The sequence below is a fragment of the Homalodisca vitripennis genome, chromosome 6 (genome assembly GCF_021130785.1).
Source record: "Homalodisca vitripennis isolate AUS2020 chromosome 6, UT_GWSS_2.1, whole genome shotgun sequence".
In the NCBI taxonomy this organism is placed as follows: Eukaryota; Metazoa; Arthropoda; class Insecta; order Hemiptera; family Cicadellidae; genus Homalodisca; species Homalodisca vitripennis.
Genome location: NC_060212.1, coordinates 146,345,510 through 146,367,125, shown reverse-complemented (window position 1 = coordinate 146,367,125; position 21,616 = coordinate 146,345,510). Strand labels below are relative to the sequence as shown.

The window sequence follows — 21,616 nt, the reverse complement described above, 5'->3', positions numbered from 1 at the left end:
ATTTTTTTTATTTAGTTTTACATAACAATAAAGTCAGTCATACCACTATCGATGTATTAAGTTTGGATCCTCAGTGGTAATACAGGGGTCTTTTTCGTTTAAGGGCCAGCACAAAAGACCCTAGCTTGCCTATTCAAAACTCAGATCACGCGATGCTTGCCCGCTGCGCAGCGCTTTGCGCTGCTTGCTCTTTTAGAAAAAAATTAACTCGAGCTTGCAAAGTCCAAGCCCAGATCAACTCACCACGCTTTATTGAACAAGAAAAACTAGACAGAACTAACGCGGGTTTCATTACAGGCAAAAGATAAGCGGAGCGTGTTTATCACTGATAAGATAAGACGAGTTTATACTAGAAGTAGTACCTGGACTACTGCCCTACGAACTAATAACACCAAAAAAAACGATTAAATGCACTGTCAGTCAGGTATAGTATGTTTGTGAGGTGCTGGCCCTTAAACGAAAAAGACCCTAATACAGTGTCTGGCTCACTCAAAAGTATATTTTTCTGTAAACCTTATTTCTCATAGCTTTAACTAAAATTGTCCAACTAAAGTTTCCAATTATGACTACAACAGCACTTGTATAAAATACGCAGCTGTTTATATATTTTAAACAATTTCGTGCCAGCATTAATAACGTATATACAATTTGTTTTAATGATTTAGCCAAAGAGTGCGTGCTACTTGAAGTTAAACAATCCAAAGTAGGCTGTTTTTTTTTTATATATAAAAAAAGTGTTATATATAAATATAAATTATAGCTAAATTTTCAACTATGTTTATACGGAATTTAACAGAAATGAGGGGTTTTGTCGTCATCGTTCAGTGATACATAAGTAACCGATGAAGTCAAACGTTTTTGAGACAAAACGTAGAAGAAGAACCATGAAGAAATTGACTTAGGTTGTTCTCTATATACAAAGCACACTGACGACGGATGCGCTAAAACAGCGGCTCAACCGGTGACATACGAGTACCTATGCTGTTATATAGGGACGCCAACGATGGCCATATTTAACATGCGGACACGTCAACACACAGGGCTATGACGTCATACATCGATCATGCACCTGATTGGTCCATCGTCACGTCCCCCTCATCATCCATCTCTCTCGCCCTTATACACATGCATGTTCAGTACAATAACACATTAAACTGTAATGAACTGTTTAGACCGGTCAATATGTGGGTCTTGAGATAATGAGAACCGTATTGTTCTCAACAACGGAGAAATTACTTCGGCCTTACAAGTGCAACCCATTTACGATAGAATTACAAACAGAATTCAAACAAAGCACTGCTAATGATATTCGTGTTGTCTATAAAGTCAATTAATCGACTGTGGACATTTACACAAGTATTTTAAACTGTTTCGAATGATATTAATGATTTTTTTTAGGTTCTCGTAGTTAACTAAATGTCTTTGATCAAAGCCTTGTGTTTTCATCTACTTATGCATTAGACCATTAACATAAAACATACATTTTCGTTTGTAGTAAACGTAATACACAATTTACTGCCAGTAAAATAAAACTATAAAACTCCCATACGATAAAAAAAAACGTATCGATGATTTTCATTCGTTACTTGATTAGGTGTTCGGTTAATAGTACTTGAATTGCACGAAGAGTGATACATAACATGAACAAAATAAAATAATATTAGACTTTTAAACGTCAATGTTCCTTCGCGATGAGCTCGGTTTTTGTTTCTGATTCCACTACAGTACACAATTACATGCGATACTGACAGTGGCTACAAATATCGACAAAAAACCGGTATCGATAATCGATTAATACCTGTAACGAAATCAAATTCATAGATGCGATAACGCTATTCGCTCATTCAACATTTTCTCATATTTTATGAATACCAAATTGGGGACTTCAGTGAATGAATCATACAGTTTGCTTTTCTGTAATGAGTATCCGATGCACCATTTTACATATCATCCGCTCGAGAGAGAACACGGTTCAATAACTTTTTAAGATGACGACTTAACAAATAACAGAATTTAAGGTTCGAATAGTACAAAAAGGTTGGACAATTTCGTAATATCCCATTCAATTAGGAGGATGCAGCAACGGCAATTACGATGAAATAGTAGTTGTGAACAGACGTTTCGGAGATTTGGTGTCGTTCATGACAATCGGGAATTGAGAAAAAAAATAAAACGAATCCGAGGGAGGTGAGCATAACATGTATAAACAATCAGTGCGCAATACGAAAAGTTAAATAAAAAGTTTATTGTTTCCATTGTAATAGCGTTACTCGGAAAAAAATTAACTTATAAATTGGATTCATATTGTGGGTAAAATTGTGTAGCTTGAACGACTCCCCCCCCTCCCACTCACCGCCAACACAACTCGACAGGCGCTAAAAACAGTTTGGAGTTTCCAGCTGATTTCATCACACGTGTTATCATTAGAGGCCAAACTGTTCTACCACTGCTTACTTTTCACTTATTGAGCACCTCATGCAATATTACTACTTTCAGCGTTAGCCCATAACACCAATTTTAAACTTAAACTTTCCGTACATTTGATCGTGGAGTTTCGCGAAGTGATTAATAATTATAAAGGTACGACTCGCACACATCTAACGACACAGAACGTATGACACACACAGATTTTTGATCTTTGGGAATTAAACAAAAATTAATAATTGTTCATTATTAAATTTTCTCACAAAAACCACGTGATTTTTAATTTTGTGTTTTTGGCGTAACATTGGAGACAAAATAAAAGAACTTGTCAAATGAGGCATCTAGAATAGTTCTAAAACTAAAAAAAGGAATAACATTGTACCGGTTTTAGCATTATTCGTAAGGAACAAAAATCAAGGTGGCCTATATTGGAAGCGAGACCTAACAAGAAAGAAAACTGAGATGAATATAATTCACCATATTATGAAGAGATTTTAAAAGGAAGCGAGACCTAACAAGAAAGAAAACTGAGATGAATATAATTCACCATATTATGATACTGAGATGAATATAATTCACCATATTATGAAGAGATTTTAAAAGGAAGCGAGACCTAACAAGAAAGAAAACTGAGATGAATATAATTCACCATATTATGAAGAGATTTTAAAAGGAAGCGAGACCTAACAAGAAAGAAAACTGAGATGAATATAATTCACCATATTATGAAGAGATTTTTAAAAGGAAGCGAGACCTAACAAGAAAGAAAACTGAGATGAATATAATTCACCATATTATGAAGAGATTTTAAAAGGAAGCGAGACCTAATAAGAAAGAAAACTGAGATGAATATAATTCACCATATTATGAAGATATTTTAAAACATAATGAGAAAATAGAGTGCAGTTAAAATTTGTACTAGTGACTTGTCAGCTTTGTTACTTTTCTTCTCTTTACTTTATTTTTTCACTTCTCAATGCTGTCTTTTAGTGGTGTTCAGTATGAAGATTTGGAGATTAATAGGTTGAGGATGGCGTGAAGTAGGTTTTGAGAATAATGAGTCAAAACCTTACACTGGCAACTCTAAAACCCATAAAAATGTGCAGTTTATTTTCATTTTGGCCTCATTTTATCGTCCAACTATTCCATCTCTCTTACTGAATTTGATTTTTGCTTTGAATTAATACACAGCAAACTCTAAGGCTCCTCTGTTTGGATTTCAACCAATAATATTAATCCAACGCTTAACAACAGTTGCGGTAACGATAGGTTACAATGACTATTATTCTGGTCACATAAAGACGCACGCAAATTTCGTGCTTCAAAGAATGACACCGACAAACGGTTAAACGGCTATCGAGGTTCCCACCAAAATCAACCCCGTACTACAAGCAGTGCAATAACCAGCCGACTTAGGTCAGGGGTTGAGTAACTATAAATTAAATTATGACACCCAACAAATTTATTAGATCGTTCGTGTTGATTACAATACTGAACTTTTAAATGAACACATTGAACATTAACTTATGTATGAAAAATGAGTCATGCTCAGGAACATTAGCCGTGATTAAAATATTTATCAGACGAGAAAAATTATACAATACGCAAACCGAACTGGACTGCCGGGTCACTCGTTCACTTGACAGACCAGTTCTAAACGAACGGTTCACGACCGAACGACACCTGTACTCGGCAAGTACCGGGACGGTCTAGTCTGAGACGCAATAAGACTACCGCTACAGCACTATTGTTGGAGTGTTTGTTAGCACAGTTTATTGCCAAGGCTGCTGAGATACTGTTGCCGATGCCTGTTGTGGTCCCGATATAACACGGTGGTTATCAGCCGCCCACATGCTCTACCTTCCCACCCACAATCACCGACCTTTAGCTAAATGTCGTTAAAATCAATTGAATCTACGGTGTGCTTGTTCATCGTATGCGATTCTGTGAACACGGCACCCCCACGAAGGATCAGACCGAGGACAGTACTGAACAAGTCTTAAGAAACGTTTGTGCCTTTATGTTTCCTATATCAAGTACCACATGGATCACAGGGACAATCTGTTATACTCATTCAGTAATACTACTACGATGGAGATTCTTCAGATAGTTTTCCATATGTACACTCTGTTCGGAGAATCGTGGCCACTGACGATTTCCCTCCCTCGACGACCCAAGCTCTTTCCCACGCGCAGTCACATCTGTGTAATGGTCGGGGTGTCATGTCGATAATCGATTGTTTTTTTCTAATTTGGATTAATTAGTTCTATTAGTTCTCATTATTAAATTCGAATAATTTTACTACATACGCAATATTTATAATAAATAAAGACAATTAGTCCAAATACTACGTACTTAGATGGGTTAACGTGTATGCAACATTAACATAAACATTCCACTACCGCAATACGTAAGAACTTCATAAAAAAATGTCAATGCATTAAAAAAGTAGAAAAGTAATTTTTTAATGGCATGGTCCCATCTGACGATCCACAAAGACAGGTAGTCACCTCGTACGCACGCACCCCCACACTCGCGAGCGCAGGGGATAGGGGCAACGACACCTGCTGTGTTATGTCCCGGGATATTCAGTAAAGTCTTAAGACTAATGATTATGCTATACTCGGTGATAGTTTCAGTGCATTATATGTTGTTTTCTATAGTTTTTTTTCTTTTTATGATGTTTACAATCTATATAATACACTACTAATCACTTTAAGAGACAATTACAAATAAAATAATCTAGGTTTGATAGGGGTAGTCTCTAGGTAACTACAAAGACGGAAATGTGGCCGATCCTAATCCCCTGCACTTTCGTGTATGTGTGTGGGGTCTGTATGTGTGTTGGTGCGAAACTACACGTACCCCAGCAGCAGTCACTATTAGCTAAAACTACAATTAATTATATTTGATTTTTTAATTCGGTTAATTTTATTACATACGCAACCTTTATAGCAAAATAAAAACAATTACTCAAAATACTATGTTCTTATACAATATTAAAGCTAACTCTGTGTATGAGGCTGCATCCAAGTAATAATACCACTACTTTAAAATTTAAAACTGTATAAAGTATTTCAATGCAGAAAAATGTGTTAAATAGGTTTTTGTACGTGATGTAGGGTTTTATACTACCAGTTGATGACTTAGGACAGCCAGGTAGCTGGGGTTGGCCGTTAGCTTTAAAAGTTTGCTTGTGTAGTGGTAAAAGGTCTATAGTCTATTTTATATATTCAATTGATGACTTGGTCAATTTCGTAGTAATTAAAAAGAGAATAACGGGGTTTACAAAAAACAAAAAAAAAACAAAAAACTTATATACTACTGACCAAAGGAAGTTTTTATAAATAACATAATAGAGCATAAAACAGCATGCTGTTACAAAGTACGTGTAAAGGTGTCCAAGAATCAGCTGATTAACCGTATTGCTTCCGAGAACTGGAGTGGTAAATAGTGAAGTTGCTGCGGCAATGAGGGTGGGTGAGAGGGGAAGGGTTAAGGGGAATTGTAGAGCCTTTGTACAAACACGGAGTGGACAATAACTGCCCGTAAACCTGTCACAACAGCTGACATCTTGCCTCGAGTTCCACCCCTCCCACGAGACCACCCACCCACCTGCAACTCTTGGTAACGTCACTCCACTACATCGCCAATAAAAAGTGACTTCACTGAGAAAGTGATCAAACAAATTTCAATAAAGTGGAGTTTAAGATGAACAATAGCCAAAGTTCAGTGGGTGGATAAACTGTAACCCTTTGGCTGCTAAGAATTTTTTGACATGTTATCCCAAAAGTGCTCAGGTTTTAATCGGATTTTATCCCAAAAGTGCTAAGCATAAAATGGTGAATTTGTAGAGTTTTACTTAAAAACTCATGTTTCTCAAATTTTAACCTATTTCATTGATTTATGTTTTGTTTTGTAGTATAATATATGTAAAAAAATAAAAAATAACACATTTTGAAAAATACAAAACTATGTAAACAAATAAATAAATATTTTTTTGTTTTTTTTGTTTTTGTTTTTTTTTCAACTTTGGCACAGAAAAACATAATTAAATTTAACTTTTATTTTTTTAAATACATTTTTACCTAAAACATTTTTACTTATGTCATGAAAAAAAACACAAAAAACTTACCCTGTGTTATCTAGATCACAGCTGTTTTTGCTGTTAGTGTACTATTAAAAAACCAGCAAATACAAGTGTTGTTACTATTTTTAAGGAAAAGTCAACTTATTCAACTGTCATTTACAGCAATCCGCGTGTAAATAACGTAATATTTAGCGCTGGGAAAAAAAATCGCAACAACGAAATATCGTTCCATAGCATTTTTCGGAACAAAGGCCAACTACGATATATCGTTGCATAGCATTTTTCGGCACGATTACCGAAAACGATATATCGTTGCATACCAGCCAAAGGGTTAACAGATGATGTGTTCGTCAATCCGTAATGTATCTGGAGAACTGACTAACCTGCACTGTTCAAGCTCATTATTCAGGAATACCACTGTAGGGGATTTACTACACTCTAAGGTGGTTCACCTAGAGTATAAATATAATTCTAGCTTCGTTTAGTAACAAAAATAGTAATACGAAACCAATGTAATATGCCCCAAGAGATTTGCAAAAGTAGTTATTTACTTTTCCGAACCCACGAGTAAAGTAAAACTACAGTCTTCTTGTTATGCTATGGATAGTCTTACGTATATTGTTTGTTACTCTACCAACAATGAATGGTTGACAGTAACAAACATGCTTGAGTTATTTAGGGTATTTACAATGCACTGCAACTCAGAATGTATGCATGAACGTATGCATGAATGTATGCATGAATGGCCCACTTTGCTTCATAAAGTTGTAGGGTGAAGACAATTTACCACTAGAACTCCCCCGCACTGAGGGTGTTTTTAGCACGGGTTCGAATGCTGTCTGTGACCTTAGCACTTTTTATCACCGGTGGACTCTTCCCCTTGTTCTGATAAGATTCTCGCACAGGCCAGTGACTCATGACTATGGGCTGAATAAGGATTAACAAGAGATCTGTTACTCCTTACAACAATACTAAGGTTTTAAACAGATGATATACCGGGTGAGTTTTTTAAAGTGATCCAATAGCTAACTTTTTATTACACAACTTAGCACCACACTTTAAATTGGGAACTTGCTCAATTTTAAGTTTCACTCAGGAATACACTTTCAAATTTTTTGAAGAAGGCCGCCATTTTCCAATATGGCGGCCAACTTTAAAATCTTTTATGGAACACCCTGTATTTTATGTTGTTTTTAGATTCTACTCTACAAAATAAAACATTTTTGCTTTTGAGAGTTTTTCAATATCTCTAATAAAATACAGGGTGATCCAAAAAAGATTTTAAAGTTGGCCGCCATATTGGAAAAAATTATGAAATCTTCCAGTCCACGTAGCTCCTGAACCATTAGAGATATTGAAAAGCTACTGGATCACTTTAAAAAACTCACCCGGTATATTCAACTTCTTCCGTAATTAGAAGCAAATACATACCAGATAACATGGTGTAAAAAATCAAATTGATCTACCCACAGATAAAACGGCAATACTTCCTTGTATATTATGGATGCACAGTTCTCCGCCGTGAAGTAATTCACAGTAGGCTGAATTACGGGGGATTCACTGTTCCGTTAATAATGAAAGGCACCTTGCGTGTTGTACACATTAGAGTTGTGATTCGCCCAGTACACCGTAGAATGTTTCCATTAAACGAAGAAACTTCAAAAATATAAAACTATACTACTCATTAGCAGCACAAAGTCCAATATACAAATGAACTGACTAGTAACGGCAAAGTACTGCGGTACACCACTATACTTGTACAAACATAAAGCGATAAGCGTTTCCTCCAAAAGCAAACCAAACTTGAGACTTCCCCAGTAGAGTGGTGAACTCACATTTCTCCGAGGGTCGCATATTGTACTCGGCCAGCGCTGTTGCCCCTGCATCCTTCCCTGTGGTCCCTGGGACCAAACATCACAGTTCAATCAGTGCAGCCAACCGATCAGGCAGAAGCGAGCCCCAAAGCCAACTTAACTTTTAACAGTGTTACCACCCAAACTTCTTGATGAACTAGATGTAACTTATTAAAATACGGTAATATCTGATTAATTTCCTTGCTTGTTTAAAAGTACTTGAAACGAACGAGCCTTTTAAGAAACAGAGCTGATTTAAACGCCGGCTGTACTGGCCGCCATATTGATTTTAACCACATAAGAACAATGTTAAAACCTCGAAATTTTTACTCTCTTATTTTTAATTGCAGACTTACGAGATATCTCTAAATTTAAAGTAAAGGATGTCTTATTTTACTAGGCAAAGTTAGGGTTAGGAAGCCCTCTCTAACACTTAACTTGGACATAATTAAAGACATAAATAGTACATATCCATTTTTTTTTTTCGACATATTCAATCATTTTTATACTTGCATCATTTGAATATTTAAAACGAGTTTGAAAGCATGTTAATAATCATATCTTTAAAATGAGAAACCTCAGATAATGTTACGATCAAAATAAGTGTGTAAAAGTAAATATCGTTCTTATGAGGTAAAAAATCAAGGTCGTTCCAACAACAACCGGCTCCTAAACATATGCTTTTTATTCTGAAGGCAAAATTATACTCAATTTAAAATCTTTACCATGTCGTATGGAAGTAGAAGTGGAAAAATATGAAATATTTTCCACCACGATTTTGCGAAAGAATACAAAAAGAAAAAGCCTAAACAACATTACAGAAAGCTAACAACACATTGAATATATACAACTTCCAGACTTGATAACTCTAAGGAAAAGGGTTTTTTCGTTAACAGAAATATTTAGTATAAATGTATGTAAATGATATACAGTATTATTATTATTATTACTAAGATTATTTCATACATAATACTAATATATCCCTAGACTTAGTATTCTAAATTATGTATATTCCAGAAATTAATGAAATTTATATGGTAAGAGTTTGACATTCACAATCACGCCCTATTGGAGTAGGAAGAAATGTAAAATAAACAATTCAAGAAAACAGGAGAACTAAAAACTACACGAGTATCATTTTACCATATGTAGCATCAGTGCGGGTGTGCTGTGTTGTTGTTATTGTGATGCATACAGCTGGATCTCATGTAGGCGTAGGCCAATGTGAATTTACAATGTTACAATGTTGTTAACATTGACTTTGATGATTTCATTATAATGTTTATTCGATTTCTTAACTTTCTTCCATGCTTAATATCAGGTGTTAGGGGTTGATAACTGAAAAATAGGGCACGCACCAGTTTTCGAATTGTCGTATATCAGTGCGTTATAATTCATAACGTACATCAATACTATACCCAATACCCGTCCAAACTTATTTCTAGTTTTAAAATAAATAATTAGTTATGGCAACTTTCATATGCATTTTACTAACTAATAATAGACAGTATTAAGTATCGAATTCCGACTCAAAATTTTAACATAGAGAGCTATCTCGTTAAGGGTTTTTCCTCAGTATTACATTCTTAAGCATTGAGAACAGATATTATTATAAAACAAGTATTTGTACATATTATGCGCTTAGCAAAACCAGACTTCCTTTGCAGATAATGAAACATGTAAGTTCTTCAATTCTTTCCACCCCTTGTACAATTAATTTCCTATACAATCAAAAATTATCCTACTGCAAGGTCTGGTGTCTATTTCCGCTACCTATTATCTATACTAGAAGAGCCAGCTGCTTACTCGGACGACCTGAATTCATCTCACGAGAATAATTTGAACTTTAAATCGTGTTGCTTTCCTAAGTTTTGTTTCAGGGATTAGTCGGCTACGTCATATTAAATGTATCACACATTATCATCCGCAACTAATATATTGGGTGTAATTACAGTATTATATTATACATACTAAAGAGAAATATATACTTATAAGATTTGTTTTTTTTATTACCTAGAACATGATCGAGAAAAAACTGGATGGAGTATGAACTCTACTATAAAATTTCCCGGCTAACAGTAAAAGAGTAAAGGACCAAAAGCAAGATGGCGCAATTATTGCTGCCTCTGATTACGAATTCTACTACGAAGTTCTACAAACTATCATACTCACAAAGGGATGCTGTACGACACATACAGAAAGCATGCATTCAATCACACCACGCTTCAATCATAGCGTGGCCTAGAATATTGTATCAAGACAATACTATCATCCGGCCCTGATCCCAGCATCAACAATACGAAATCAGAGCACAGTATGAATGGTTCATCTAAATCCGTACTAATGGAATCAGCGGGAAATCTAAGTAGAATTCAAGTTTTTCTATCTCACTACAGTGGAATTCACAGTAAATAAATTCGTGGTATCCAGTTTTACCACAAGCTTGACTCGGAATTCCACTAAGCGTTTGGCGCAATTCACTCGTTACATTTTGCTGCCAAGGTTTAAAAGGAAAGCAATTTAGATGGTCACGTAGTGGAAATTTCGGGACGCCCGTCGCTTCGCGGCGGAGAAGTGAATGGACGAGCGGATGGGACAACAACTCTGGCGACAGGCGACACGATATTTCAGGGGACGAAGGCCTCACCGAGACCTCTACATTCCCGCGGGAGTGACCGGGACCTCTGCCAGCCGCCGGCCGACCGCCCAGCTGACGCGTAACTCTGTATTTTTACGCCGGTGGCGCCTCCGAGATGGCGCTATAGGATGTAATATACCACTAAAACTCAAGCATACGGCCACTTTTTATAATAAAGTTGCTCGAGGTCTAAATTTAATGGAGTTCTACGCATCGACGGTGACTCAGCGTTATCACGCGGCGTTCAAAAATCATCCTTTTAATAGCAGTATACAGGGTATTCCGTAACTCTCTGGACAAAGGTATACCACGTTATTGCTCAGATCAAGACATATTTCACCATATAAACATTGGGTCTGTGATGCTGTCACAGTAAATCTGCTCTAAATCAATTATTTTTTATTCTAGTTAAATAATTATGGTGTTATTAGATTTGTGATAATAACCTCTGAAAACTGTTATTCTTGAAGTTCTTGAGAAAGACTTCTGGGTTTTAAGATATTCAAAGTTTGAAAGTTCTTATACCCGCCATTTTGAAAATACTAAGGATAATTACATTATATTTTTTTTCAGTAACCGGCCTTGTTCTCATAAACAGTTGAGCCAAATTTGGTATAATTTAATTTATTGGTCTTTGAGATAATAATTTCTTAATAAAAACACATACTGACAGACAGATGGGAAACAGCATTGGAAACCCATGTTCATATGGTGAAATTGTTTGTCTTGACCTGAGCAATAACGTGGTATACCTTTCTCCAGAGAGTTACGGGACACTCTGTATCATATCTGCATTCCACTATTGGTAACTGATTTAAGAATAAACAGTTTCCTTATTTGCTCAAAAATTATACTGTTACCCATTCTCATACTTCCAATAGTGAAAAGTAATTTGGAATCCAATAATACTAAATTCAAATGCATGGCTAACTGAACAGTCCATTATTTTAAGCTCTTAAATCTCTGTTCTCAATACAACTTTGTTTTACTTTCTGATAAAAATTTAACCTCTTAATGCACAAACAAGACTAGCTTTACAAAGACGTACACATTTATGTTTTACGTTACTGCACGTTAAAGCCGTATATTATAATCACGCATCTCTTATGTCCAGAAGGAACATTCTATGGGTTAGAGCGGTGAGACCAATTCCCTTAGGTCTCATTCAAACTAAATGGGTCTCTTTGGAGCTGTGAAACTCACGTTCTGTACACACTTTCATCGCGTTATCATAATCGATGAAGAATTTTTCTGAACAATTCTAAACGTTTCGACAATTTAGCAGGTAGGAGTAAAACTTATTTTTATTACATTAATGTAAGCCATAACTTTTGAAAAATCCATATGTGTATTATTTTGTCATCAGTTTTCATTTGTGTGATTAAATTTATACAAAGGAATATCGAAGGGCCCGATAGCTTCAACGACCTTTCCCAACACAGTAAATTCTTCATCACATAACGTGTTAATATGTAACACGATAAATGTCATAAGATTGCTGCGCTCAGTGTGTTTCAAAATCCGTTCCTTTTGAGATTTTCTCGATTCGTCATAGTTACCCGTACGACTAATGTAAAAATGTTGCAATTTGTATAGTTACCTTATTGACTCCAAATCTTCTTTAATAATACATAATTAATAATAATGTTTAAATTTCATAATTAATTTTTTTAATCAATTTCCATACGTATGACTCAATATGTGGAGGTGTACTGTTATTAAATAAAACTAGTTCTCAAATAAATTCGTCCCAATATACAACCGTCTCATTACAACGTGGATAAATATTTCAAACTTAATAAAAATTTTAAAAAATACATTCAATCACACATTCATTGGCGTTTTACACGTTTGATGCAAAATAAATGTATGTACCTCTTGAATTATACAATCAAATTTTATTTCAATATCTTAAGTACTGAAATTTACGAAAATTAAGCTGGGATGTATTTTTAATTTATCAATATGATGCAGTACAAGGAAACATTGATTTCAAAACGTTTTTAATAATTTAAAATAAGCATTGAATGATACTGCTACCCTAAAAAAGAAATCTAAGTTAGAAAACGTTTATTTTGTTACAATATCATCGATGTTGTTTCCAAACATTTTTTTTTAATCAGTTGTTCACAAAGTAATAGTGTCTTTTGGTTTTGTCTCTTTTACTCGGCCTCTTCTTTCTAACGAAGTCGAACTGTAAACCACCAGAAAATATTCATGAACGCTGAAAATGAGAAAACTCCAATTCACTGTTCTGTGGTAGTGCAGCAATCGATTAGATGGAGAAGAGAGGGTTGTTTTACAAACACATCACGTACAGTAGCAGGTGCTCTGATGCTGAACACCAGCGCTTCCAGTTTCCTTCGATACGATGAAGAAGAGACGGGCTGTTATACAAACACAACTTGTATATCTACAGGTTCTCTGATGATGAACATCAGCACTTCCAGTTTCCTTCGATACGATGAAGAAGAGACGGGCTGTTATACAAACACAACTTGTATATCTACAGGTTCTCTGATGATGAACATCAGCACTTCCAGTTTCCTTCGATACGATGAAGAAGAGACGGGCTGTTATACAAACACAACTTGTATATCTACAGGTTCTCTGATGATGAACATCAGCACTTCCAGTTTCCTTCGATACGATGAAGAAGAGACGGGCTGTTATACAAACACAACTTGTATATCTACAGGTTCTCTGATGATGAACACCAGCGCTTCCAGTTTCCGTCGATACGATGAAGAAGAGACGGGCTGTTATACAAACACAACTTGTATATCTACAGGTTCTCTGATGATGAACATCAGCACTTCCAGTTTCCTTCGATACGATGAAGAAGAGACGGGCTGTTATACAAACACAACTTGTATATCTACAGGTTCTCTGATGATGAACATCAGCACTTCCAGTTTCCTTCGATACGATGAAGAAGAGACGGGCTGTTATACAAACACAACTTGTATATCTACAGGTTCTCTGATGATGAACATCAGCACTTCCAGTTTCCTTCGATACGATGAAGAAGAGACGGGCTGTTATACAAACACAACTTGTATATCTACAGGTTCTCTGATGCTGAACATCAGCACTTCCAGTTTTCCTTCGATACGAAGAAGAAGAGACGGGCTGTTATACAAACACAACTTGTATATCTACAGGTTCTCTGATGCTGAACATCAGCACTTCCAGTTTCCTTCGATACGATGAAGAAGAGACGGGCTGTTATACAAACACAACTTGTATATCTACAGGTTCTCTGATGATGAACATCAGCACTTCCAGTTTCCTTCGATACGATGAAGAAGAGACGGGCTGTTATACAAACACAACTTGTATATCTACAGGTTCTCTGATGCTGAACATCAGCACTTCCAGTTTCCTTCGATACGAAGAAGAAGAGACGGGCTGTTATACAAACACAACTTGTATATCTACAGGTTCTCTGATGCTGAACATCAGCACTTCCAGTTTCCTTCGATACGATGAAGAAGAGACGGGCTGTTATACAAACACAACTTGTATATCTACAGGTTCTCTGATGATGAACATCAGCACTTCCAGTTTCCTTCGATACGATGAAGAAGAGACGGGCTGTTATACAAACACAACTTGTATATCTACAGGTTCTCTGATGATGAACATCAGCACTTCCAGTTTCCTTCGATACGATGAAGAAGAGACGGGCTGTTATACAAACACAACTTGTATATCTACAGGTTCTCTGATGATGAACATCAGCACTTCCAGTTTCCTTCGATACGATGAAGAAGAGACGGGCTGTTATACAAACACAACTTGTATATCTACAGGTTCTCTGATGATGAACATCAGCACTTCCAGTTTCCTTCGATACGATAGAGAAGAGACGGGCTGTTGTACAAACTAATGACGTACAGGTTCTGTAGGTGATGAACACAGCGCTTCCAGTTTCCTTCGATACGATAGAGAAGAGACGGGCTGTTGTACAAACTAATGACGTACAGCTGTAGGTGCTCATATGCTGAACACGAGCGCTCCCAGTTTCCTTCGATACGATAGAGAAGAGACGGGCTGTTGTACAAACTAATGACGTACAGCTGTAGGTGCTCATATGCTGAACACGAGCGCTCCCAGTTTCCTTCGATACGATAGAGAAGAGACGTGCTGTTGTACAAACTAATGACGTACAGCTGTAGGTGCTCTGATGCTGAACACGAGCGCTCCCAGTTTCCTTCGATACGATAGAGAAGAGACGTGCTGTTGTACAAACTAATGACGTACAGCTGTAGGTGCTCATATGCTGAACACGAGCGCTCCCAGTTTCCTTCGGATACGATAGAGAAGAGACGGGCTGTTGTACAAACTAATGACGTACAGCGGTAGGTGCTCATATGCTGAACACGAGCGCTCCCAGGATACGATAGAGAAGAGACGTGCTGTTGTACAAACTAATGACGTACAGCTGTAGGTGTTCTGATGTTGAACACGAGCGCTCCCAGATTTCCTTCGATACGATAGAGAAGAGACGGGCTGTTGTACAAACTAATGACGTACAGCTGTAGGTTCTCTGATGCTGAACACGAGCGCTCCCAGTTTCCTTCGATACGATAGAGAAGAGACGGGCTGTTGTACAAAATAATGACGTACAGCTGTAGGTGCTGTGATGCTGAACACGAGCGCTCCCAGTTTCCTTCGATACGATAGAGAAGAGACGGGCTGTTGTACAAACTAATGACGTACAGCTGTAGGTGCTGTGATGCTGAACACGAGCGCTCCCAGTTTCCTTCGATACGATAGAGAAGAGACGGGCTGTTGTACAAACTAATGACGTACAGCTGTAGGTGCTGTGATGCTGAACACGAGCGCTCCCAGTTTCCTTCGATACGATAGAGAAGAGACGGGCTGTTGTACAAACTAATGACGTACAGCTGTAGGTACTCTGATGCTGAACACGAGCGCTCCCAGTTTCCTTCGATACGATAGAGAAGAGACGGGCTGTTGTACAAACTAATGACGTACAGCTGTAGGTACTCTGATGCTGTACACCAGCGCTTCCAGTTTCCTTCGATACGATAGAGAAGAGACGGGCTGTTGTACAAACTAATGACGTACAGCTGTAGGTGCTGTGATGCTGAACACGAGCGCTCCCAGTTTCCTTCGATACGATAGAGAAGAGACGGGCTGTTGTACAAACTAATGACGTACAGCTGTAGGTGCTGTGATGCTGAACACGAGCGCTTCCAGTTTCCTTCGATACGATAGAGAAGAGACGGGCTGTTGTACAAACTAATGACGTACAGCTGTAGGTGCTCCGATGCTGAACACGAGCGCTCCCAGTTTCCTTTAATATTTCTGAATCCCTCAGGAGGGTGGCCATGTTTCGGATGTTTCTCCAACATTTTGCCACTACTACCAAACGTTGCATGGTTTAAATACGATGTTTTCCTTTCTTGAATAGTTAATTAATTGTGATATGGATATCCATTCATAACAAATTACGTTTGAATTTTATTTGGGAATGTTCAACGAAAACGTTTTTTCATGTAGGATGACTTTGTTGTTGATAAAATACATATATATATCATATATATATATTGTTATTATTAATAATTAAAATCCTTCACATCTTTAATGATTCCTCTGTCCTATTTGGTCGATTACAATTACACTAAAACTAAACCGATGCATAGTCAAAGATCAATATACAGTAGACTATTACTAACCACCAACAATATAATACACGTATTTCTTAGATGATCCAAGCGAAGCCACTGACTTTTTAATCTAATCTTAAGACAACAGTTTTACATTTTCATTCTATGACATGTTTTAAGACATTTTGAAAGTGTATATGTATAAACAGTTGCCAATGGAATCGGGTATTTATAACCAAAACAAAACTATGTATTTTTACACACAAGCCACAAGTCGACATTCGTACGTTAATTTCATTACGGATAAAACCACTCTTCACTTTTATCAGAGCTGATTACGTGGGTCTGTTATCAGATCTAGTCTCTTATCAGATGCTTCATTACAGCTCTCTTCAGAGACCAATGCGGCACGCGAGTTTTATGTATATCCGTATTTCTTTATATCTTACTCAGCTAAGAAATAAATAATCCTTATAAAAAACATGGACAAATGTGTTTCTAAGCGTTGATCTTGAGAACGGCTTGACCAATTCGGCTAATTCCTTTTTTTTAATATTCGGATTCGGGGGGGGGGAGGAATATATAAAAACAAAAACGTTACCTTGAATATTTTAGAATAAAAAAAATGATAATATTTATATTTCATAATCCAAATTTAACTGACACTAAACAGCTATTATTGACAGGCATAAATATTTGTTCATAATCTAAATTTTAGAACCGTACTTAATTAGTAGTAATGCAGATATCAAGTACAACTTCACATTACGACTGTGACGAATTTAAACCATTTAATGCACTGAGAATATTGTTTATAAACACCATTATAAAACCAACCTTAGTGAATAAAGCTGTGAATATTTTCACATAAGGTACTCGACACTGGCGGGCTTCCTTGACAATAACAAACCTTCTACAATGCAAAACCTTATAAGCGATTATTTTGAAATGTTGCAGGAACTTAATCAGTATTTCTCTCTTATACTCCTTATAATGGACCTCCCCTATATCCCCCCGACCTATTGGCTTCTCAATTCTCCGTAGGTTTATATATTTTCTCTATTGGGACAAGGCAAACTCAATTATGGCACTTGAAATACTAAACCGAAAGTAAATAACCAGAGTAGGAAGTAGACGTTTTTTGAACGAAGTAGGTGTCAGAGACCTACATACATTTATATCTTTTTGATCGGGCAATAAGGCAAACTCAACTGTGGCACTGTCAGTGAAATTGGACGGAAGGAAGTAGACTCCTTTGACCGAGATAGGCTTGTCAGTCCTACGTATGTATAAATAAATAAACACACACACACACACACACACACACATATATATATATATATATATATACAAGTAGATATATACCTGCCGGTTCTAGCCCACTTTTGGAGACGAATGGAAATTCTATGTAAAATCTCACGTTTTTACGTTTCACGTTCACGTTTTCACGTTCCACGTTCACGTTTTGAACGAAACGTGAACGTAAAACGTAAAAACGTGAGATTTTACATAGAATTTCCGTTCGTCTCCAAAAGTGGGCCAGAACCGGCAGGTATATATATATATATATATATATATATATATATATATATATATATATATATATAATGTGTTTAAAGCAGTAGCCAAACCCATAATCTTACAAAACATTTGGAAGTGACATTTCTAGCAACATAAACATCTTGGCACAACACAGTGGGAATACGCCACACCACGTGTGTATCACAGGCTTCTCTGAGGTCGCATGCAAAGTTTCAAATCTATAATCAATTTGATGAGCTAATTACACAAAAATTAAAATTTTACACACCCTCCCCCAAACCTGACGAGATAAATTGTAACAGCCTACTGAGTGATAGGCTTCAATGACGCTCAGCCAAACTCCATGATTCTACACACCATCATAGCACTCATTCTTGCCTATCTAGAAATGAAATTTCAAGCAAAATGTTAAAGTCTACGGATTAAATCTTTCTCGAGATATCTTAGTCCATGATACATTCGCACTCATGTTCATTAAGTTAGATTACATAGCAGTGTTAAAATAATAATGAGTGAAATGCACTATTCTAAAAACTCAGTTTTGCCTATATAGAAATTAAGCTTCATGCTAAATTTGAAATCTGTAGGTGAGTTTGTTTTCGAGATATCGTGCGGACAGACGGACAGAGAGAAATTAAATTGTCCAGCCCTTTGCTAACGTTCAGCCAATACAGTATACATGAGTTATTTGATAAAACCTCGTATTTGGTAGAAACAGGAATACAGTTTGTTAATACCTATACGATTTTTACGAGGAACATAAGCGTTTGTAAAACAGTCGAGTGTTGCAGGCGGGTGCAGTTTGCGAGGAGTAGAAGAGGTTGGGTCGATAAGACAAGTCCTCTCCGGACGGCTTGGCAGATGGAAGAGACGGGTACAGAAGCAATCAGAGCTCAAGTCGTGCGGGAAGGATATGCGGGCAAGTTCTCTGTACAAAGCCTACTGTAACGTCTCCTGTACCAGCCAAGTCAACTGGACCACAAGTTGTGTGTTTGTAATGTTTAACGGCCTTCTTGTCCATCTGCATTTCACGAGATGAAATTTGCTGACGTTCTCTCTATAGCGATCTTTCTCTACCGTTAGGAACAAAAATAGGATGCGCAGACAAATATGAAATACCCATATTTAATACTGGCCGGGTTACATACACATGTAAAGATACTCGGATCCTACAACTGATATTATCGCTTGACTTGGACATATTTTTTGGATCTCGGGAAATAATAATAATCGCATATGACATATATTCTTGCCACGATTACCAGAAACCTTGTGCAGTGTCGGAAATGTGACAGAGATTAATTAAAAGACACACATAATTATGATGGGAAAGTGGGAACTAGATGGTTACGAATAGAAGCGGAAATAAAATATACTTCCTAATTGAAAGTGGGTATTGTCTCGTCATCTTAATGTGTAATGGATTAAAAGCAAACCCATTCAAATATTAAACCGGATAAAAAATATATTGTAATGGTAGGGTTATAGACGTCAAGCTTACTACAGAACATTCGTTCACTTCTCAAATATATACACACATGTCATGACCTAAAATATAATTTATCTTGCGATAACTACACACTTTTTGTATAAATGTCTTTTCATATTTTGACGAAAATATTATGTAGTATTTATTATGGATCCAACAAGTTGAGTTAAAATCGCTTTTTTGTCTGTATGACCGTTTGGGTGATATATCGTTACAGAAAGGTCCTAAAGTAACTTGATACTCTACACACAATTGACTTGATACACTAAAATTTTAGTAGGTCCCTCTGGATCCATGGAAGAACTCGACAAAATTCCAACATTTTTACATTGATCTTAAGGAGCCATGGTCGCAACGAGAAAACCCATTATGAACGCACAGAGTATACTGTAAAATAATCTAAGACATTTTTCCAAATTTAGAAATATTTTGTTGGATTAGTCGGTTTCATCAAAAGAAGGGACATTTTAACTTAACGTTTTATCAGGTCCTACTTAACTCCGTTGTATCGGTCTGTATCCAGTAGTACACGTCATTTTAAGTAATTGTATCGGAATGCCATGTTGTAAGAAAAACTTTGAAAAATTTGAGATAATTATAGAATTATATTTTCAATTTTATTTATTACGCTATCAATTTGAATCCTTGCCTAAATTACAAAGAGAGTTTTCACCATACAATTTATAACTGCACAATGTGGTGGCTAAACCCCGTCCTTGAACAACCGTTGTGTAATTAACCCAAATTGATTCAAAACATGCCACATTTTTCGAGCCACATCTCATTCTACAACTCATTGATATATTATTTTTCACTTTTCAATGGTTTTGATACTATGTTTTCCATCTGAAACGAGCATCCTACACTTTGCTCTGATATATCCATTAATATACGTCACCGCTTGCTACGTCCTCTAAAATAACTAATGGAAACCCATCACGTTAGAATTTTGGCTCGGAACATGAGCATCGTTCCAAACACATTTCGCGGTTTAACAGAAAGGCAATTAACGATTGGACACAAGGTGAACATAAAGAGGGTGGAAGCCACGACAGAAGCGGCTCGCCGCTTGGACAAGCGATCAACAGACTTAAAACCGTACACAACAGTAAGTCACCAGCAGCCAGCTGTTGTGTTCTGTCACGAAAGGGATTTCTGGTGAATCACGTTCAAGTTGAGAAGCTGCCAAACCACCGCGACAGTGCCGATGTCTGCTACGTGTACGTCCCACTCGTTCCTAGGTACAAGTTGGCAACGTTCAGTGGAATCCTACGTTCACTGAAAATCGAGAAAGGTTGATAGCCGCAGTAAGGATGACTAATTTGTACGAAATACACCAATGACAACGTTTGCGGGACCACTGAAATTTCTTGGAAACGTTCGTTAGTCGTACACCGGAAGTAACTAGAAACGTTAGTAAATGTTTTTTTACAATCTGCCCACCACAGCTTTTCATCATGCTGGCCACTTTTAGGTTTCTGGTTACTGCTCCATAAATATTGCGTTCGTCGGATAAACAGATGAACGCAACATTGCAGACGATGTTTGTACAAATGTGCAATAACTACTTACATTATGTTAACGTACAGGTTTGTTGGGTTCCAACTGCGAGTTCTAATTTGTAGTGAAATGACCTTGAATTGTTTTCTCCATAAGAACAACGTTAAACCCCATGCAATTTTACGCTCTTAGTTTTGATTACGCGTTGTGGGAGATGTTTAGTTTTCTTAAAGATATATTTAATAAGGATACAAGCGCTTCTAGTTTTTTGTAAAGTGTACACTTTTTAATATTTGAATGACGAAAGCACAAAATACGTTGGGATTATTTTTGAATAACCTAGAAAAATATTGATATAAAAAAAAGAAACGTCATAAGGCAAGATGGCGGGTAATACAGCCAGCTGTTTAATCACAAACTTGTGATGACATGAAAAAAAAC

The 21,616-nt window shown here is 36.7% G+C and overlaps 1 protein-coding gene across 10 annotated transcripts in view; it reads right to left on the bottom strand.

Moving 5' to 3' along the window:
• LOC124364989 (rho guanine nucleotide exchange factor 11-like) overlaps nt 1-21,616 on the bottom strand; it is a 770,637-nt gene that overhangs the window by 309,248 nt on the left and 439,773 nt on the right. For 9 of the 10 annotated variants that reach the window (XM_046820861.1, XM_046820851.1, XM_046820856.1 and 6 more), the window contains one exon: nt 8,350-8,415. The exons of the other annotated variant lie outside the window; for it this stretch is intronic. In XM_046820861.1, the coding sequence (XP_046676817.1) occupies nt 8,350-8,415 (66 nt within the window). The remainder of the gene's footprint in view (nt 1-8,349; nt 8,416-21,616) is intronic. 10 annotated transcript variants of the gene reach the window in all.